The sequence below is a fragment of the Equus przewalskii genome, chromosome 1 (assembly GCF_037783145.1).
Source record: "Equus przewalskii isolate Varuska chromosome 1, EquPr2, whole genome shotgun sequence".
Classification (NCBI taxonomy): domain Eukaryota; kingdom Metazoa; phylum Chordata; class Mammalia; order Perissodactyla; family Equidae; genus Equus; species Equus przewalskii.
Genome location: NC_091831.1, coordinates 69,755,794 through 69,778,238, shown reverse-complemented (window position 1 = coordinate 69,778,238; position 22,445 = coordinate 69,755,794). Strand labels below are relative to the sequence as shown.

The following is a 22,445-nucleotide window of genomic DNA, read 5'->3' as shown; positions in this document are numbered from 1 at the left end:
TGCCCCAGGGCTCCTGGGATGGTCTCCTCTGGCTGGGCCACTTTATGACAGAGGCACCTGTAAAACCACAATGGGCAGCAGAGGGGCCGAGCTGAGAGCACTGGACTCATCATCCCTTCATGTCTGTTTTGTGTGAGCGTGAGCAAATGCACTTAACCGAATGTGACTGTGCTTCCTCGTCTGTAAAATGTAAATAAGAAGAAGAATAGACATGCATGTACGGCAGTGAGCACAGCTCCTGGAATGCAGTTACTGTTGAGCCAACACCAGCTGCTAGAATCGTTGCTGATGTCAGCACAAGTTTTCACAGCTGTGGAGGCAGGACATTCTATCACCAAGGGACTTGGATTATTTAAGTGATTGAGTCAACCTGCCTTTCTATGGCTGCAGCACACAGGGACTCTGGTTGGTATACAAGGAAATGAAACAACATAGTAAAGAAATCTCTGGACGAGCCCTGTCATCCCAAAGATCAGGTACTCCCTTTACCCTGGTTCTACATGGGGTCAGGGCCAGGTTGTGCCCTCAGTTTGGGGTCTTGTTGATTCAATGGCTGGAATCCTGAGTTAATAAAACATACCTTGGGTTGGCCACAGTACAGTCAAGTTTTCTTTGTTCACTCATATTGGCTCCCATCTCCTGGCATCTGCTCTACATAGGTACTTTTGACACAGTACATCTAACCCAGTAAGACCCCTTGTAGACCCATTTTACAGGTAAGGAGGTTAGGACTGAGAGGGGGTAAGGAACTCCCTAGGCTGCACAGCTGGTAACTGCAGAGCTGAGCTTGGCACCTCTTCTTTTCTCTCCCCACTCTGCTCTCTGCCCCTGCCGGGCATCCAGAGATGGTAGGCAGATGGGCAGAAGAGGAGCCAGACAAGGTAAGAGACCCCGGCTCTCTTCCTTTGTGTTCTAGGTGGCATCCCTGCACTCCTCCGAGCGCTTGTCTGGATTCTTCCAGGAATCCTAGCCGTCCAGAACCAGAGTCCTGGGACATAATTGCTCAATCAGTGCTTGAGAACTGCACACTGCGTCACTCCAACCCCTTCCGCATCCCCCCAGTATTCATGTGGGCTCCGGGGAACTCACGACCTCAGCCATCTCAGCAGTCGGGGGATGATTGACTGTCAGAGCACCTTCCCCTATCTGAGCTAAAAGCTTCGCCCATAGTTTCCACCCCCTAATGCAAGTTTGGACTCCTTAGGACGCAATAGAGGTTGAAATTGGGCTTTCTCTACCATTGTCCAGAGCAGCAGGGTCCCTGGAACTCTGCTTCCTGTGCTGCTGTAATCTGAGACTCCCTTTTTGTTGCTCAGAGCACTTTTCCACACTCTGCAGGTTCCTCACAGCCTTCCACAGTTCCTTGTCCTTCCCTCTATCCTGCCCCCTTCTCAGCCTTCCACGAGCTCCCTAGGCGGTCCACTGAGTTCTCTGGGAAATGTCCCTTCTCTTCTTCCTCTGGGCAATTAGTGACTGCAAAGTCAGACTTGAATGTCTGAGAGCTTCACCACCTTCTCTGCCCTCTTCCATATTAGAGTCTCTGGCCCCCTAGTTCCTGGCAGTCTTTTCTCTGAATTCTGAGAGGTCAAAGGGACTCGCTTGCCCAGCCAGATTTCTCCTTTCCCCATGGAGCTCCATAGATGGCTGAATGGTAGTAAGAGGACTCAGAAACTCTGTGGGATGCTTCTTTGCAGTTTCTTCAAGAGGGGCTCTCTCTTGGGTCCCTCCACATTTTGCTTTTGCCACAAGCCCTACACTCCTTCCACCATCAGCCCAACACCCAACTCTTCCACCCCTCTTAGGAGGCAGCTCCAGTGAAGCAGGGACACCTTCAGGGATGGAAGAACACCCCTAACCTCCTAACAGCTAAAAGCACTTTGCCTAATATGGTGGGTAGTGCCTGAACTGAGTTCTCTCCACAGCCTTTTCCTCAGGAAGCACTTTCCTGTGCACTAGGCTCAGCTTGGGGGAGATGGAGAACTTCAAGGAAGAAGCAAGGATGCTGTGGGGCCAGCAGAGCTTCCCAAGGAGCTCAGAGAGAACAGGCTCCTAAAGGGCATCCAGTCATGGGGCTCTGATGCCCAGGCCCCAGCAGCAACATCTGTGCAGGTCGGTGTGTACCACAGAGATCCGGGCGCCAGCATCTGGGGGCGGGGTACACAGGTATCAAGACCTGTGGAAAACTGGGGAGTCTGCAGTTGATAAACAGTCTGCTATTAAATACAGTCAGCTAACTCAAGAAATAAGTATGTCAAATCAAACATTTTTAAAGTTGGTCTTGAGGATCACACGAACACAGAGGTTCTTAAACTCATTCAGAAAGCAAGATGAGAAAATGGTAGTCTTTATGGATGCTATGAAGTCTTGATCAAATTAATCAAATTAGAATAATTTTAATAGCAAAAAATATCTATTCATTATATGAGGGTCTATTCATCTTCACCAAAGAAAAAAGCAAGACAGACTATGCCTGAGTTCCCCATTATTATTGTAATTTGGTTTGGGGGACTTTTTCCCCTGAATTTTTTTTGGTTGTTTTGTTGTCTATCCCATACAAGCAAACAGGTCAAAGATTTCAGAAAAATGCCTGGGAGGAAAATTAAAACTTGATATCATTCAATGCGTTCTATCAGTCAGTAAATTAAGAATTAATAAAAGCCCACGATTGTCAAATTTTAGAGGCTAGGCTTCTTGGCGGAGCTCTCAGAACACAGCTTGAGAACCACCCATCCAGCCAAACCCTCTCATTCATTTTCTGCAGAAGTTACTAAGGCTCCCAGATATCTTTGAGTTTCGCCAAAGTCACCCAGTTAATTATTGACGTGGCAACTCTCCTCCCAAAGAATCATGATAATTTCCTACATCACACGTCTGGGATGCATGTTGGGGATAAAGGAAGGTCCATGTGTGGCGTGGGCCTGAGCTAAGTATGTCTGGTCAGAGTTCAAATCCACCACAGACTGGAAAGCTTTCTAATCCACCTATATGCGGAAGAATAGAAGCCTGGAACTCATTTCAAAAGTTGTTTCTGCTGGTGATTTAAAGACACATCCCCCTCTCTCACAGGGGCACACACATGAACCTGCATGCACATCATCACCTCCAGACATACTCTCCCCGCCCCCGCAGGCCTGAGGTCCAGGTGTGACTTTTTCAGAGCTGCCCAGGAAGGAAGGGACTGGGCTGGGTCCTCGTCTGTCTCCTCCCCGCTGGAAATGGTTAATTGCCAGCCCCAGGCTGCCTCCAGCCCAGCCCTAATCGGCCTGATCTCAGGCGGCTGCGCTGGAGCCACAGCGGCTCCAGGCCAGGCCAGGGCTGTGCAGAGCAGTAGGGGAATTCTTCCAAGGTAATGATTAAGCTGAGCGCCAGGCAAGGGCACGGTCACCCAAGCAAGGAAGGTGAGCCCTATTCACACCTCAGCCAGGCTGTGGTGGCCCGGACTGTTTGGGAAGGCAGGGCCCCCAGGCACGGGGGCCTGGAGCTGGCAGCCACAGCCTCCCCCTGCACATAGGCTTCCAGGAGCATCTCGGGCCAGAGCCTCTACTGCCCACCCTGCTGGGACCCTCTCCTTGACCCGGGCACCATGAAACTGCAGGTGTTCTGGACCGGGCTGGAATACACCTGCCGGCTCCTAGGCATCGCCACTGCTGCTGGTAAGACCCCACCTCCTGGCTGTAATCCCCTGCACACTGGGCACAGCATACAGGGCTACCCAAGGGGTGGGAGCAAGCCAGTCAGGGACAGGTGGGCACATCTATCAACATCTGCCCCTCGCTTTCCTTCTCAGTCCCTCAAGAAGCACTGCTCTGCAGGGCAGCAGCAGTGTACCTGGGTGAGCCTGGGGCTGGGGCGAGGGGGCCCAGTGATGAATCTCTCCTTGGCTACCCACCACCTGTGACCTGGGGAGCCCTCCGCATCCTCATGTGTGGCATGAATTGAGGGGGTCTGCTCTACCTCCTCAAGGACTGTTGTGAGGTGGAGGTGGGGGCTGAAGTTGTAAAGTGCCAGGCAAATGTGAGAATTGGATGCCTCACTGTATAGTTATGAAAATGGTCAACGGAGCCCCTCTTGTTTTACTCAAACCACAGCCCCATTTCCTGGAGATAGAATTCCACAAGTTTTACGCATGGGTCTTGGAAAGTGGGAAATGTCCCCCAGCTCAGACTTGAACAGTGCTGGCTCCAGTCCTAGCCCTGTCACTTGCTGATGTGTGACCTTGGGAGAGCCACCTGGCCCCTCTGGGATGCCACTTTCTGATCTGTAAGTGGAGATAACTGGACATACTGGCCGGGTGTTTTGGAGGATCAAGGATGCACAAACTGAGCATAGCTAGGTGGAACTGAGGACATAGATCTCTTGAGAGAAGCCCCCGGGACATAGTTCAGAGCCCAGTGGGGGCCTGTGTCATTCCCAGGGTGCTGGGCTGGTGGGCTCTTCTGCATCGAGGCCCTGAGTGAACACGGGAAGGGCTGCTGGAGGTCTCATCCCACCCCTCACATGGTGAGACGGAGCACCTGAGCTCAGCAGGGGCAGTGACCTTCCCCAAGGTCACGCTGCAGGTCAGAGGGACAGCCAGCTTGGAGCCTGTGTCCCTTGACTTTTGAAAAGGCCAGGACTCTGGCTAAAGAGCTCCCTGCTTCCCAGGGTAGGAAGCTCTCCCCAGAAAACAGGAGGAAGGGTCTGGAATCGCTCTGCTGAGGGCCTTGAGTAAATGCGCTGCGGGTAGCCGGTTCCCTGAGAACCACCTTGTCACCTACGTGAAAGGGAATGACCACCAAGGCCCCCAACCATCCATCCTGGGGAGGGGAAGGTAACATTAAATAGGGTTTTCATGTATGGGGTTCAAGTCCTGATCTGACATTGTTGTCTTGAGTCCACTCTGCCTTCCTCTAGGCCTTGGTTTCCAAATATGTAAAACGTACCCCTTCTAGCTGTCAGCACAGGGATGCTTCCCTCTGCCACATTCTGCCCAAAGCTGAGGCCTATTCCTCTTGGGAAGCTTTCTAAAGATGTGTCCATCCTTCTGATAGATTAGCAAAAGACAGTTTAAAAGTCTCAGCCAGTGGAAGGGTCTGCAGCCACAGACACACACACACACGTACATGCACATGCATACTACTCTTAACCACAGCCCTTATCTCTGAGCAAAGGGCTGCTGTTAATGCTAAGGATATGCTTGTCACTTGGTTTTGATACAGGATCCAGGCTAAAAATAGACCATGAGTTGCCTTCTAATGGCCAGGCTTTCCAATAATCTTATTTGAGCTTTCTAGAGTGCTGGGGGCAAGCAGGAAGCTAGAGAGAGGGGCTTTGGTGCTCTTGGGAAAATCTCAAGTTTCCTGCAGCGTCACTGAACTCCTGGCCTGTTTCCAGCATGTAAGATTTGCAAATTCCTTATTCCTTTAAGCCTCTTTTTTGTTGAAATCTCTGTTGAGAAGTCCAGGCCTCATTCATGGGGGCGTTGCTGCTAGAGAGGAAATAAGACTTGAGACAGAGGCTATCACTTTGCAGAAACCCCAGGAGGCCTAAGGGGGCCCCTGGTCCCCCTATGGGAAGGAGTTTGTGTTCTCCAGAAGCTAGGAAAACCATGTGATCCAAGGTTGCCTGAAGCTTCACCTGCAAGGACCAGGTGGCTCCCGACCCAGCGGCCTCCTCCCTAGACCCCCTTCCCCTCTGCAGACAGGATCTGGGGCTGTCAGAGGTTTCACAGGCACAAGGCTCTGGGGGACTCCACCAGGACGGCAGGGCCCAGTGGCTATGGCTGCAGCATGTCCTGTGCAGATGCTGGGTGGCTGAGTTCATCTCTTCCTCTCCACCCAGCCCCTTTGGATGAAGTTTCATTAGGATATCCAGTGATCCCAAGGGCCATTGTTGCCCCACCCCCACATTCCATCCCACACCATGAGTTGGCACAGACAGGGCATTGCCACCACCAAAGCCAAAACAGGATTGACAGGGCATGGGAAGACTGCACCCAGTGGAAGTATTTCTAAAATTAGAAAATTCTCTCCCTTAGAACAAATCATAAGGTTTCCAGGCTATTACAGACCCACTCTGCCCCATTTGTCTTACTCTTGGCTAACTTCACTCATTTGCATTACCTCCCTGGCCCAGGAAGGCAGGGGTGTGTGTGTGTGTGTGTGTGTGTGTGTGTTTGTGCACGCGCGCACATGCAAGCACACCTGCATGTGTGACCTCTGAGTGCCTCTGTTACTGAGATGTGGCCCAAGGAGCCACCCAAAGAAGCAGGCACAACTGGGGGACCACACAAAGGTCATGAGCACCCTGCCTCTCCTTGACACCTACCTGTCCATCTCTCAAAGCAGCTTCTCACTGTGTCCACCTGAAGGCAGGGCCATGATATCCTGAGTTAGAGGCTCAGGCCCCAGGGGAGGCTCACCCCTGTGATTTGTTCTCACTACCAACTAACTTTCAGAAGACGGGGGCTGGGAAAATGGGTTTTAACTGAGATGGGAGCACAGAGGCCCAGGGTGCTTCTCTATAAAATAAGAAAAGGACCTGTCTGACAGGCTTGGTCCCATCCCTGTTCTTAGAAGGCAGGATTGGCATCCCTTTAAACTTCAGCATCCTCTCTATCCCTGAGGGTGGATCTCCAGGGACTTCCTCACCACTCATCAGCCCCTGCCCCAAGCCTGTGGGCAGGAGAATGGGAATAGGCCCCTGTGTTGGGATAGATGATGCACCTTAAAGGCCCTCCAGACTCAGGTAGGGGTGTGAAGGGAAGAGGGGAGCCTCGCTTCCCCAGGCCCCAAGTGCTGGAGGGAAAGCCGTCTCCTCACAGCTATGTCCTTGCACACGGAAGGGCATGGGCCTCCCCAAAAGAGGAAATGTCTCTGGGCCCTTTGGTGAGGCCTCCCAACTCTCCTCAGAGCAAAGGGGCCCAAGCTTGAGGCTTCTCACTGCCAACACTCAAGGGCTCTTCTTCACTCTCCCAGCCTCTGCTCTGGGGTCAATAGCTGGATAACGAACATTCTTATTTGAGCATTTACTGTGAGTCAAGCTCTGTGCTTCCTGTTTTAAATGCAGTATTTCATTTCGTCCTCATAACTACCCTTTGAAGCACCATCATGCTCACCCTCCTCACCATTGTAAGCAAGGGAAACTGAGGCCTGGGGGTGAAGCACTTTGCTCAACATCTCACAACTAGGAAGAAAAGAGGCAAGATTCTGACTGATGACAGTCGACTCCTGAGGCCCTACTCTTAATCAATGTGCTCTCCACCTTAACCAGGCTGAAGGGCAGGTCTTTGTGACCCCAGGATGTAGGATGCAAAACACGCAGAGTGTACCAAAGAGGTCTAATTGAGGTCATTCCATCAGTCTACCCTAGTGGCCCCGCTATCAGTCAGTTCTGCCCATGCACAGGCTCAGGCAGGTAGGGTCCTGGTGAGAATGGGCATAGTTACATTGAAGCATAGTAAGGATGACCAAACACTTCCTAAATCTAAAGACACTGCTGTTTGATCCAGATGCTCATTTTCTGTCTCTGAATGATTGCTATGCATAATTTGACTGGCACTACCACGACCATCCAGCCAAACCCAGTCCTGGACCTCATGTGGGGACAGACAAATCTGCACACATTTCCAGAGGGAACTATCACAGTAGGACCTTCCATTTATGGGTCCAGAGGTTCACTACTGACAACATGCTATAAAATCATTATCTTGCTGAAGCCCCCCCAGAGACACCCAGTGTCTTTGAGGGCCAAATGCAGAGCTTAGTCCCATTTTATGAATGAGGAAACTGAGGCTCAGAATGTTTAGGTAACTTGGCAGAGGTCACACAGCCAGGAGACAGGAGGACTGGTGCTGGATCTCTAGTCTGCCCATTCACAGGGCAGGGATGCAGTGGGATGTCTGGGGGCTGTCAGCACAAAGCTCCAAAGAGAAGGGCACTACACAGCCAACAAGGAAATGCCCTGGGACTGAGACAAGGTCATTTTGAGCAAGGCTTGCTTATCAGGCTAACGTACTCTTTCTCACAAATCAACTACGTTGGATCAACCTGGGATCACTTAGGGGTTTTGTTTGATCGAGGCTTTTGACCCATTAACCTCTTCTCTACAGAAAAGACAGAGCCCCACTCCCAACAGCCTCATTCCTTGCCACACTCCATTCAAAATGGAGACTGGCTTATTAATGTAGCCTAAGAGAAAAGAAGCATTTAAACCCAGATGTTCTCATTATTTTTTAAAGAGCACAGCAAATGCATAATTTGACCTTAGCCCCATCAAAGCCTTCAAAATAAAAACAAACTAATGCTTCTGAGGCAGTCATCTTTGGCCCTCCATGCTAATTTCCACCCATCTTAAATGTATATCCCCATGACCACTTCCTGCCGTCTAAGGACACTTCACGCGCTCCAACATGTCCACAGATGGATTTATTACCCGATCAGGATCACATTGTTTTCAGCATCTCTCAGTGGATGTTGACTGTTTTCCTTTTCCGATCCAATTGTCCCAATGAGTACATGAAATATTCCTACCTCTGTTCCATCTTCGTACCACTAAAAGATAATATGATTTTGTTGAAGCATTTATTTCTTTACTTCTTTATGCCTGTATCCTCCTTCTTAGATTTAGAACAAGATATCTGGAACTCCACTCAGGAGTCATTTATTTGGAAAATATTTGCTGAGTTCTCACTTTGTTCAGTGTAGACATATGGATTAGGGTGGTATGACCTCTGCCCTAGAGAAGCGCGTGGTCTGACAAGGGAGACAAGCTAGTAAATACACATCTCAGCACCAAGCATTGAAGTTTAGTGTTAGGGAGGGTGAACTTTTGTCCTTCTCTACCACTTACAACGTGTGTGACCTCAGGCATGTCACCTAATCACTTTAAACGTCAGTCTTCTCACCTATAAAATGGGGATAACAAGTGTATCTACCCTCTGGTGTTGTGAGCATTCAGGGAAACAATGACTAAAGCAGAAAACTGCCTGGCACCCAGATTCTCACTCAGTACTGGGTAATTTTACAGGAAAGTGCAGGACAAAGGGACCACACAGCGTAAGTGATGGGCTCTTCCTGCATGTTGGATAAATAAGAGAGATCAGAGGAAAGGAACAAGGCAATATATGACCCTAGAGGCTAGAACGAGATGAAGGGGCTAGACTGTGAAAGGTCTTACACTGAGTAACATTTTCCTTCACATTCTGAGCTTGGGTCATTAAAATTGGCCCACAGGAATTTGGTCATTCTACACCACACGTAGTGATCAAACCAGAAGGAAGATGGTAGCCTCATTTTATTTTTCATGGGCTGACTCTTGTTTTAAGATTTTTCCTTAGCTCTGTACAACCATCTAAGAGGGCTCTTATCAAAAAGGAATGTAGTCAGATACAAGTGGCTTGTGTTGGGGAAAGGAAGCCCTCCTGTCTTCCCTCTGAGCCTTCCTAGCTTGCCATAGGCCAAGTAAAGGTCAGATGAAGAAATGTGGCATGTGTGGCATGGATAGAGAACACTTAGAAGCATGGTCATTGTTTTCTGGCACCAGGAAAGCTGCCTTGTGGAAGAGTGAGTCCATACATTCTCTTTGAATGTGAGAAAGAATAAGAAAGAAACACTTTGGCCAAATACCTTGACCTGAAATCAAAACCTAGAAGAAATTTTCTCTGTGATTCCTTACGAGGAGGATTCGATTCTGCATCAGAGGCAATGTCCTTAATAGTATCAGTGAAGACTGCAGGTCTGTAGAGTCCTTCCGTGTACATGATGTCATCACCAAAAAGTGGTGTATTGGCCCTGATGGCTTCACAGGTGAATTCTACAACATTGAGGGAAGAATTAATACTATGCTACACAACCATTCCAGAAATTTGAAAAGGAGGGAATATTTCTTAACTCAATCTATGAAGTTAACATTACTCTGATACCAAAACTGGACAAAGATATCACGTGAAAAGAAAACTATACACAAATATCCCTCATCAACATAGACGTAAAAATTCTGAATGAAGTTCTAGCAAATCAATAAAAATATATAAAAAGGATAATACATAATAAGCAAGTTAAGTTTATCTCAGAGAGCTAAGGTTACTTTAATATTTGAAAATCAATGAATGTAACTGACCATATTAAACTAAAAAAGAAAAGCTATATTATTATCTAACTAAATACAGAGAAAGCATTTGACAAAATCAACATTTTGTCATGATAAAAACCATTATCAAACTAGTAATAGAGGGAAACTTTCTCAGCCTAAAAAGAGCATCTACAAAAAACATACAGCTACTTAAAAGTAAAAGACTGAATGCTTTTCTCCTAAGGTTGGTAACAAGAGAAGGATGTCCACTCTTGTCACTTCTAGTCAACATTGCACTAGAGTTTCGAGCCAGTGCAATAAGGCAAGAAAAAGAAAGAAAATGCATGCAGGTTGACAAGGAAGAAGAAGACTTGTTACTAACAGATGACATGATTGTGGAAAATCTGATGGAATCTACCAGAAAGGCTATCAGAATTAATAAAGGGTTTAGCAAGGTTGCAAGACACCTACAAATAAGATCACTATACAACAAACAATTCTATTTCAATATACTAGCAACAAACAATTAGAAAATAAATTTTTCAAAATACAATTCATCATAACATCAAAAATTTGAAATAATTACAGATAAATCTGACAAAAAATGTAAAAAAAAAAAACCCTGTACACTGGAAACTAAAAAATATTGCTGAGGCATAGTAAAGAACACCTAAATAAATAGTTATATTTTATTTGTGGGTCAGAAGACTCAATATTGTTAAGATGTCATTTGTCTCCAAAATTACTCTACAGGGGCTGGCCCCATAGCCAAGTGGTTAAGTTCACACACTCTGCTGCAGGCGGCCCAGTGTTTTGTCAGTTTGAATCCTGGGTGCAGACATGGCACTGCTCATCAAACCATGCTGAGGTGGCATCCCACATGCCACAACTAGAAGGACCTACAACTATGTACCGGGGGGCTTATGGGGAGAAAAAGGAAAAAACTAAAATCTTTAAAAAAAAAAAAAAATTACTCTACAGTTTGAATGCAACCCCAGTCAAAATCAGAAGGATTTTTTTTCTAAAAATTGACAGACCATTTCTAAAATTCATCTGAAAATACAAAGGTCCTAATTTAACCAAAATAACTTTGTAAACAAAGAGAAAAATTAGAAGATTAACACTGATTTTAAGACTTATTATAAAGCTACAGAAATCGACAGTACAGTATTAACACAAAGAAAGACAAAGAGACTAATAGAACAGAAGAGTCCAGAAATAGACCTGGACATACATGAACAACAGGGTTTTGACAAAAGTACAAAGAGAATTTAGTGTAGAAAGGATAACTTTTTATACAAATGGTACTGAACAATTAAATATCCACTTACCAAAAAATAAACTTTATCTATATTTTGTACCATATACAAAAAAATAGTGACTCAAAATGGATTCTAGACCTAAATGTGAAAGCTAAAACTATAAAACTTCTAGACAATAGTATAAAACTTTAGTAATGTGTTAGACAGAGATTTCTTAGATACAATACCAAAAGTTCAGCACATAGAAGAACAAATTGCTAAACTGCACACCATCAAAACTAAAAATTTCCCTCTTCAAAATACGTTAAAAGAATGAAAAACAAGTCAACAAAGAGATATGATGGCAGAAAAACACAAGAGACATTCCACATCAATCGTCCTTAGGGAAATGCAAATTAAACCACAGTGAGATTCTACTGCACACCCATTAGAATGGCTGAAATTAAAAAGACTCACCATACCACACATTGGAGTGTTGGCAAAGACGTGGAACTCATACACAACTGATGAAGATATAAAATAGTATACTTACTTTGGAAATGGTTTGGCAGTTTCTTAAAAAATTAAACACACACTTACCATATCGTCCTGCTGTTCCACTCCTAGGTATTTACCCAAGAGAAAAGAAGCCTATGGCCATACAAAGATTGTACATGAATGTTCATAGCATCTTTATTTGTAATGACCAAAACTAGAAACAACCCAAGTGCCCATCAACATATGAGTGATAAACTAACTGAGGCACATCCACACTCCTCAGCAATAGAAAGACATGAACTATCTGTACGTGCTGCAACATGGATGAGTCTCAAAATAAGTACACTGAATGAAAGTAGATAGCAAAAAAAAAATGTACACGCTGTATGATTCTATTTGTATCAACTTCTAGAAAGTGTGGACTAATCTCTAGTGACAGAAAGCAGATCAGTGGTTGCCTGGGGGTGGATGAAAAGGTAGGAGGGTAGGATTACAAGGGTACGAGGAAACTTATGAGGTGATAAATATGTTCATTATCTTGATTGTAGTGATGGTTTCCTGGGTGGGTACATATGTTGATACTTAGCAAATTGCGCACTTTACGTATGGGCAATTTGTTGGATGTCAATTATACCTCAATAAAGCTCTTTTTAAAAGTAGATGTGTCAGCTCTCTATTGCCAAGTCATGCTGTATAACAGCTGCAAAACCTTAGTGGCATCCAGCAGTAAGTTTTTGCTGTTCACACATCTGGGTGAGTAGGCCAGGCAGTCCTCCTGACATTGGCTGGGTATGCTACCTGAGCAACAGCTCAGATGGCCGTTGGTCTGTCAAGACGGGCCTTGACTGGGATGATAAGGGCCACTCAGCTCTCTGCATCCCTCATGCTCCAGCAGGCTGGCCCAGGCACGTGCTCATGATAATGGCAGGGGCACAAGAGAGCAGGCCCAGTTCATGAGCCCATTGCATATCTGTTTGCATAGTGCCTGATAATATCTTGTTGCCTAAAGCAGGTCACATTACTGGGCTCAGATTCACAGGATGAGGAAACAGACTTCTCTTCAGCATGAGGGACTGCAAAGTCACATAATGAAGGCACGGATACTGAGTGGGGAAGATTTGGGGGCATCATTGTAATCTACCATAGGGACCCTACAAGGTCAAACAAAATAGGCCTCTTGGCTGGGGAGTTTTATTCTATGACTCATATTTAGAGAATCTAGTAGAGAACGAGTGGATGCTCTCGCCTTCAGGAAATTCTGCCCAAACAGGCTTGTGAGAGGTGTTGAAGTGTACTGACTGCCATGCTATACTCTAAAATCACATCTGAGTATCTAGAATCTTCTTCTATGAAATCTTGGCCTTTTCTCACAGTGTCTCTGAATCCTGGCTCATAGGTGTCAGCTGAATGGCTCTCAATGCACAGGTAAACCTCCCTCCCATGCTTAGAATCTGCCACAACTTCTCCTGAGTTAAGAAGCCTGCAGCTACCACCTTATTGTCTCAGTGGATTCTTAGCGAGAAGATGGTTCCAACATCTTCATGTTCTTAGAAATGTTGCAAATCTAGCTTTCATCTCTACAACCAGCTGTGACCCCTTCAGAATGTAAACCATCCCCATTTGTCATCAGCCAGTATGTCCTTACCTAAGATTTCCTTACAGACCCTAAGACCAGTAGGAGATGCACCATACTTGAGGATGAAGAGGAGTGATAAATACAACATGGTGAGCTGTGAGGCTGCCCTCAGCAGCAGTGAATATGACATTCTCATCGGGCTCCCAAGGCATCCAGGGCCAAAATCACAGCCTGGCATGAAAAGCCACTTAGGGTGGCCTCTGTGAAGTGTCCTATGTTGCCACCCGGGCCCTGCAATGAATGTAAGAGAGGTGTCAAGACTCAACCCAGCGATGGAGTCAGAATGGACAACCTACAGCCAACCATGATGTTCGTCCTGAGGCAAAATGAACACAAGGATGGAAGCTGTTGGGGTGGGGATGGCCCCTCAGTGGTCAGCACCATAGACAGGCCCCATCCTCAGGAGCACACTGGCCCTGAGCCCTTCAGGTCCCTAGCAGATTGCACAGAGGATGTTATACAAGAGATGTTGAGGTGGCTGGGGCTTGGGACCTACAGTGGGGCCTGTAGAAGAAACCCAAGACAGAAAAATCAATGAGCAACATCAGCGCATGGAGAAGAGCTCTTTAGCCACATAAAAATGTGTATTAATGGAAGGAAAGGATGAGAATAAACCCTCACCACCCCCTTGAGAGTACTGATGGGAACAACCGGCCTCTCCTAATAATTCCATTACCCATCAACTACATTTGCTTAATACTTTATAATTTCCTAAGACTGAAGGCTTATAGTGAGTTATGCAAATTTCTATTATTCTCATTTTACAGAAGAGGAAGCAGACAAGAGAGTTATGATTTGCTTGAGGAGCCAGGACTCAGCTTTTCTGATCAAACCTCATGTTCTCTTTGCTACAGCACAGCACCCTCAGAGATTTCATCCATCCATGCTCTGAGACCAGAGCTTCAGGATGCCCTGAAAGATGCTCTGAAGGTAGCTGCCTGGCCCAGGCCTGAACGACAGGCTCTTGGTCCAGAATCTCTGATCCCTGCTAAGCCTGAACTACAATAAACAGCTTGGGAAGGCACCTCGGAAGAAAGCCCTGGCCTCTGGAAGAAGAAAATACTGTACTTGGGTTAGACTCAGCCCAGACAGGAGAGACAGAGACTAGAAGGAAGGGGACAAGATGAGGAGACCAGGCTTGTCCACAGATGCTTGAGGAAGAAGAGCTGGCTCTAACTGGCACCATGCAAGATACCTCCCTGGAGACCATGTGGGGAAGAGAGACGGATGGGTGGGGGTACTGCAGTGAGGTGGGCTTGTAACGTGGTTCTGTTGGGCTGGGACAAGGGGTAACAGGATCCTGAGGGACAGATATTGGGGAAGGATGGAAGGAGTTAACAGGCCACTTAACAGAGTGGTTCTGCCACAGCACCCCTCCCACTGGCAGCGTGAAGAACAATGCAGCTGGGGTCAAGGCTGCTCTTGGGGGCAATTCTTTCTTGTACTGAATTTGTTACAATGAAGTCCTGATTCTGGGGACATGAATGGCATTTATCCCTCTGTTTCCATTGTCAAACTGACAGTTCCTCGGTCCCCATGCTCAGCTTAGGGTCATTTGCTGATGCAGGTTGCCCATTTTGCACTGAACTAGAGCCCTGTGAAGGCAGAGTTTCAGAGATGCCAGCCAGGCTGCCACCTGAGGAGGAAAGAGGACCACAAGTGCAGGCCAAGTTCCGGAGGAGCTAGAAGCCCTCAACCCTGGGTCATGTACATCTCTGGACACCAGGGCTAGAGGCACCACTCTCAGGGTCACACAAGGGCCATCGCTGCTGCTGCACAGCCCTGGGAGCAAGTGCTTCCTTAAATTTCTAGTGAGCACCTCTAAATTTTGTGCCCAGGGGCCTTGCCTGCCCCTCCTAGTCCTGGCTTTGTTGGATGCCCTAACTTCTGTGTTTTACAGACCACCTGCCTAAATTTGGAAACCTGGCAGAGTTCCTCAGTCCAATTCCACACAACAGTGACTACACCCGTCCTCATCCACAGGGTTGGTGGGAGGCCTTTGAGAGAGCAGGTGGCCACCTATGCAGTCTTGAGGAGACAGTCAGGAGACAGGATGGCCAAACCCATTCTCACACCAATCTTGTTCTCCACACAACGCCCCACCTTCCAATTTAAGGCCACACTTCCTGGCTTCTGAAATGCCCAGTTCCGGAGACTGGTTCCCTGAAAAAATTTAGGAAACTCCAGGCGCTCAGTAAAAACATGAGTCTTATATCTATGTCACGTGGAACTATGGTGCCTTCCAAAGATAGCTTGTTCCCGGCCCAGCTCATGCAGCACACAGGCGAGGGGCTTCCATGACACCAGCCTATGTGGCTGCCTGGCGTGAGTGTTGGATACAGTTCACAGAATTCTCCTGCGGGAGGGGGATCTCAATTTCTGTTTTCCTCACTTTTTCCACTGGGAATCTTTGCAACATGAAGCCATAGGAGAGACCTGCTTTGGATGAGGCAGGGCTCACAGATCCTCCATGAAATCCTAAGATATAAAATCACCAGTAGGATTTTATGGCGCAAAAGAAGTCCCCAGATACCACTCCTACTCCTAGCAGACTCCATCTCCAAGGCTGCTCACACTTGGGGAGGGGGACAGGAGCTGCAGGAACCTGGGAGTTGGCTTTCTGACAACCAAGCTGAGGACCCAGTGAGACACGCCACAGGCCCATGGGGCCTTGAAGCATGCCCACTGCTGCAAGAGTCAGAATATAGACCACACCAGGACAAGGACTTCTGGGCCAAAAATCTCAGGTAGTTAGAGGATAGGACAAACCACTTTTCTAATTATCTGTGGGTGCATAATAAAACCACTCCAAAACCTAGTGGCTAAGATTGCAACCACTTTATTATGCTCAAAATGTTGTGGCTCATGAATCCAGGCAGGGCGCAGTGGAGCCGGCTCTTCTCTGCTCCGTGATGATGGTCTCAGGTGGGGTGGCTGGAATGGCTCGAGAACCATATGTCTGCAGCTTTAATTCTGACTTTTGGCTTGGTTCATCAGTTCTTCTCCACTTGGTACCTTCTGGGGCCAGGATGTCCAAGATAACTTCTTCACTCACATGTCCTTTGCCTGGCTGAGGGGGCTGAACGTCTGCCTCTCTTTCTCTTTCTCTAGGAATCTCTCTACATAATAAGCTTGGGCTTCCTCATACATGGCAATCTCAGGAGCATCAGACTTCTTACACAGTGGGTGGCTTCCCCCAGAACAAGCATTTTAAGAGGGCTGGGTGGGTGCTCTTTGTGAATTAGCCATGCAAGTCCTCAAACGTTATGTCTACATCATTCTGTTGGAGAAGTGAGTCCTGAGGACAGCCCACATTCAAGAGAAAACAAATTAGACTCCCTCTCTCAATGAGAAGAATTGAAAAGAATTTGTGGCCAGCTTCAGTCTAACACATGCTGCAATAAAGAAACCCCAAATTGCATTGCTGTGACTAGGGTCTCTGTCTCTCACCTAACAGTCTAAAGCACATGGGGCTCAATCTCCATTTTCTGCCACAGAGCCCTACAATCACCTCACAAGTTCACTGGGAGTGTTGCCACCCCAGGGATCTGCAGGAACGTCTTCACAAGACAATTCCTGGCTCACTCACCTAGAGATGGCAACTAGCACGACCTTGAGAGCCTGGGAGACCTTTGGCGAGATAGGTGTTAGGGACTAGAGTAAGTCCTTGCAGCAGCAGAGCTGGTCCCCAGGTAACCTGGCTGCACTCGGACTGTGGAGGGAGGGATTTTCCTAGGACCATAGGGCACAGCTTTCTCAGTGGGCCTGGCTCTCTTGGTGGGATGGGAGGAAGTCGCAAAGTGTAGAAGGACTTGAGGGTGTGGGCCTAGAAAGCCAACTGTCACTGCCCTAGTGTGGCCCTGTGGCCTTGCCCAGCCCTGGGAGCTGCACAGAGAAGCACCCAGAGACAAGTTCCTGTCCATTATTGGTACGTGGAACAGCTGTGGCAGTTCCAGACTTTCGCTCACACTGCTCCATCCTCCTGGCATCACCTTGCCTTCCCTCTTTGCGGAGCTGTCCTGGGTTCCCAGGCAGAATGGAGTCTGCACAGTCCTGTTCCCAGAGTGCTGTGCCTGTTCCCAACCTCAACATCTCTCTGTTTCCTGGGTCTGGGACCATCTGCCCGGGCTCCAACGCATATTTCCTTTGCACCACTGTGCTTTACCAGACCTGTCACAGAGGACATGCCATGAATGGGGGTGCAGGCTGACCACTGGGAACTTTGGGCCCTGACTGACTAGGGTAACTCTTGGGTTGCTGGATGGAACTGCCCTGGGTGGGAAGATTCAGGCTGCAACTGCTTCTGACACTCAGAAGAGAGCTCTGCCCAGGCTGAGGCGCTCATGCCAGATACCTGGGGTGAGGGACCAATGGGCAGTCACCACACTGACCCACAACTTGGGCACCAGGCTAGTCATTAAAGTAGTAAAGGGGTAGTTTCCTGCCTCATTCTGATGCGGACATTACAAAAATCCATTCACAGCTGGGCCTGGGGGACACAGTGGTCCACTGCCCATAACAACATGAGTCTCATCCATGTGGCAACCCCCTATGCTCTTGAAGGCCCGCAGGAAATGTCCTCCCCCACTGCACTGCTCTCCCAGAGTCCTTCCTCAACCCCTGCCCGGGGCCTGGGGAGCAGTGGGAATCAAGCTGCTCCTGGCTCCCTCTGCCCTTGTCTATCAGCATGCCTTGGGCAAGGTGCTGCACCTCTAGGAAACTTGTTTGGATCTCTCCATACCTGGCATGGGGTTGACAACCCCCTCCTCAGGGGATGTTGTGCCGATTAAACAAGATGCATCCCCACACCATAGTAGGACCTCCTTGAGAGGCAGTGGGGCTGGCACTCCCAGGGAACTTCCAAACCCAGATACCTTCTGGTCACCCGTAACCATGCCACGCCTCTGCCTTCCACTGCCCAAAAAGCCAAAAGACCAGCTGCCACAGCAGGGCATGCCCTTCTCTGTGCCTGGGAAGCCTCCTTGACGGGGCCCCCAGACAGAACCAGGCCCCTATGCCAAGCACACTGCCCTGCAGGCAAGTGAACAGGGTCACCTGGCCACACCATGAGAAGCCACAACCAGAACTTTGCTTCAAGCCAAGCCAACAAAGTAACTAGCAGCTACCAGCGTCCTAGGAGAGCAAGAGGCCAAACACCCAGAACACGGCCCTGTCCCTTGCCACCGCCTCACATCTGACGGGCAGTCTCGGCCAAATGTCAGAAAAGTCCCTGACCCCATCGGCTGAAATGCCAATATGAACATGTCACTCAGCTGCTCCAAAACACTCAAGTCCCCCCGCCCAACCTGTGCAGTCTGATATTTAAAGACTCACAGTCCAGCCTCGGTCCACATGTACCGCCCATTGCCCCCTTCTGTGCCTCTGCTCCTTGCTGCTGTGGTGGGGAGGAGGGGGTCTTCCTGCAGTGCCACACCCCTCCATTTGCGCTTGTCCATTTCCTGCCACTTCCAGTCCCCCTTGGTTGAAACCTCTTCATAAAGTCTTTCCTGATAGTCCCCATGAATGGCCCTTCCCTCTTCTGGCCCCAGAGCACTTCCACGAGCCTCTCTTACAGCCTGAGTCGCTGTACATTTCTCAATTCATATCACTCTCTCCTCCTGGACCAAGCATGCCCCAGAGATGAGCCCAATGCCTAACTCGAGCCCAGTGTTGGGCCTGATCCCAAATGTCCCCAAGAGGAAACCATAGAAGATGAGATGGAAGCATAGTCTAGGAAGAGCTGCCAGGAGACACCAAGGAGCATGGGCGGGCAGCTCCCAGGCAGAAGCAGGCCCGTGGGTCGAAGCCACAGGCCAAAAGACAGACATGAGGGACAGAAGGAAGGACTTCATGTTGTCAGCATTGTCTCAACCTCACATGGTCTGCCTCCTAGAATGTGAGCCCCAGAACTAAAAGGATCAAGCAGAAAGTGGTGACCCCTTGGCCCCAGTGTCAAAAGGCCTTAGGCCTCCCATGAGAATCCCACTGGATCCCTTTATGAATCTCCTGGCCTGAGGACCCACACTTCTGACTCCATCCCTCTGCTCTCCTCCTCCAGCCAAAGGGCATTCCTCCGTCCCCAGGCTTGCAGAATCCAGCAGGGCAATGGTTGGTTGAGAACTTTTGGGAGGGTGACTCCTTGGTGCAAATAGGATAGATGGAGGCTGGGAAAGCTAACTCAGGCTAGGAAATGCCGGAGGCAGGGAGAGGAAGGAGCTCATGCACACTGGCCACATGATATCTACCAGGCAGAGCCACGCATTTCAGACTCTTTATTTTCTCCAGTCCAAGCAATAACACTTCCCGTTCCACAGATGGGAAGACCCAACTCAGAGGCGTTCAGTACTTTCTCACTATCACTCCAATAATAACACACAGAACTGGGATTCCACCCCAGCTCTTTCTTTCCTCTGTTGTTAGTTTGATTTGTTTTTTAACTGCAAACCAGTGCTGCCTCTAGAGCATTCCTTGCATGCCCTTTTGACTACTGACCCTTTGTTTCAGTCAAAAGGCATCAAAATAGCTCTCCGTATGTCAGGTCAGAGAAAGGGGCTGAGTTCCCAAGACCCTTTCCTGCCACCTGCTGGTCGTCCACCACAAGACCACGCAGATCCACAGAGACCAGGGACGTGAATGCAGCCCCCTGCTTGCCAGGGAAGTGCACAGTAATAAGCATCAGCCTTGAGCTGAGGGCCCGTCCCCACTTGGGTGGAAAGACCCTTCCCCAGGCTGGATCCTTGCACCAAAAATTAACAAGTGATTTCATGGACTGCGATGTGCTTGCTATCAGTTGGCTTATTGAATCCTCATAACCATTATGTGCAGGAGGCATAATGAGGAAACTGAGGATCAGAGAGACTGCGTGACTCAGCTATCAACCGGCAAACGCGAGACTGAAATGCAGGATCTGACCCAGGCACCCATGGTTGTTTTTTTGTTTGTTTTGCTTACATTCTCTGTGCCTCAATTTCCTCTTCTGTAAAATGAGCATAACATGACTTTCACCTTGGACTGTTGTGATGCTTAAATAAGTTAATAAAGGCTAAGTGCTGAGAACAGGACAGGATACACAGTGAAACCTAAATGTGAAAACTAAATAGACATTTGCCTGCACAACTCGCGCGCGCGCACACACACACACACACATACACACACACTGGCAGACAGTAGAAACCAGGAAAATGCCCACAACCTGGAGCCAGAAGTCTCAAGTTTAGTCTGTCAGTCCCTTACTTTCTGGCATGTGTCCTTGAGAGAATTACACAAGGTCACTGAGCCTCTTTTTCCTCCCAGTAAAATGGAGACAATAGAGCTCCCCTGTGTCACAAGGCTGCTATGAGGAGCCAGGACCTGTGTGTGACCATTGCATATAAACTCTTAAGCTTTGCAAGTTATGCTGACCCTGCAGAGGGGTGTGTGGCTGACTACCATACCCGGCCCCTCACCTGGGAGGAGCCAGCGAGCAGCTAGCAGCTAGAGAGGGTGGAGGCACTGCGTCGTCCTCCGCTCTGGACCTGAAGCACAGGGGAGCACTGCAACCCTCCATCACTAAGAAAACACAGCCACATCCCCCTTCCCTTCCTAGATGGAAGTTCTCTGTCCCCTTCTCCCTGAAGTACTCCCACAATGCCCCCTAGAAGTGGGTGGAGATATTAGTAGCCTCAGTGAGGGGCTCTGTCCCGTGTTTCAGGAGGCAGCATTTCTGCAGTGGACAAAGGGCTAGGGATGCCCGAGGATGGAAGCTTACACAGCGTGTCTGCCAGGGAAAATAGGAGGCACTGGGCCCAGGGAAGCAGCCCCCTGAGCGGCAGAGACAAAGGACACACATGGGCAGCCAGTACCACAGCTCAGCCCTTTGACTTTCTGGGAGTGAGACAAGGTGAAGCCACAATTGAGCAAATATCTGGGTGTGTCATCAGAGTCCAGAGAGAGAAATGCAGGGTGCATGGGGTATAATCAACTAAGGCCAGAAAGAAGTCTGATTAGTGGGCCGACATGGTCCTGGAGGAAGATCTTGGGCACCTGAGTGCTGTCTAGAATGTTCCATCAGTGAGTGGTTGGGGTCAGAGCCATGGCTGGTTGAGTAAAACCAGAAGAGGGAGGGAATCTCCCTAAGTAGATGACTGGGAGCCAGCAAGTCTGGAACGGTGAGGCCAAGATAAAATTCACTCTGGACAAATGGAAGGTGAGGTTTTTGAGCATAGACCACTGCCAAGAAAGAGCAGGAGAGACGAGGCTGAGTAGCATCTCATGTCAGAGCAAAACCCCAGGGGCTTAGCCAGCTCTGGGTCCAAAGCCATGAGCCAAGAGTGTGTGATGCAGCTGCCAAAACAGCAAGTGAAAATGAGGTCACAGAAACAGTAAGAACAGAGATCCAGGCAAGGGAAGGAGGGTGGGGCAGGTCCCACAGCCAAGCACTGAACCCAGACATACAGCATACTCTGGTGGGGGCATCCAGGAGGTGAGGGCCCTTGAAGCCATGACATGTGCAAGACAGCTGTGAAGCAGGGGCGTTGGTGGCCCATCAATGTGGGCTGTCTCTGGGTGCATGACCAATCTGGGGAAAGAAAGGCCAGCATTGGTGCTCTGGCGAGGCTGGACTAAAAGACATCTGGGGTTCTACCTGAAATCCTCCTGGTTTCCAGAGACCAGTCCAGAAGGCTCCTTGCTGTCTTGTATCTTCCCAGACACAGCTCCCTGTGCACGTAGAGAAGAGCCTACCCTGGCTCCCCATCTCCAGGAAGAAGGGTCAATGCATGGCCCAGGAGCCTTCCACCGGTCAGTGCTGTGGCACAAATCACCTGGGCCTACTCTCCTCTCTCCTCTTCCCCCCATAGTGTTGATCGGCGTGGGCACTGAGACCTTCATCCAGGGGCAATTCAAAAGCCTGGCTTTCTATCTACTGTGAGTATGTGTGCATGTGCCCCTCCCTGCCTGCATGTTCTCCTCAAGTTCACTTTAGTCTATCTGATCAGACTAACCTAGAGCAGCCCTCCCTTTCCTGCGCTAACTCTACCCTA

General features: G+C 48.7%; 1 protein-coding gene across 2 annotated transcripts in view; it reads left to right on the top strand.

The window, feature by feature from the left end:
- The first annotated feature begins 3,250 nt into the window (after window positions 1–3,250).
- The window catches only part of TMEM72 (transmembrane protein 72), a 30,916-nt gene continuing 11,721 nt past the window's right edge, over window positions 3,251–22,445 (top strand). For both annotated transcript variants that reach the window (XM_008529363.2, XM_070567313.1), the window contains exons 1-2: window positions 3,251–3,653; window positions 22,263–22,329. In XM_008529363.2, the coding sequence (XP_008527585.2) occupies window positions 3,584–3,653; window positions 22,263–22,329 (137 nt within the window). In that variant the 5' untranslated portion in view covers window positions 3,251–3,583. The remainder of the gene's footprint in view (window positions 3,654–22,262; window positions 22,330–22,445) is intronic.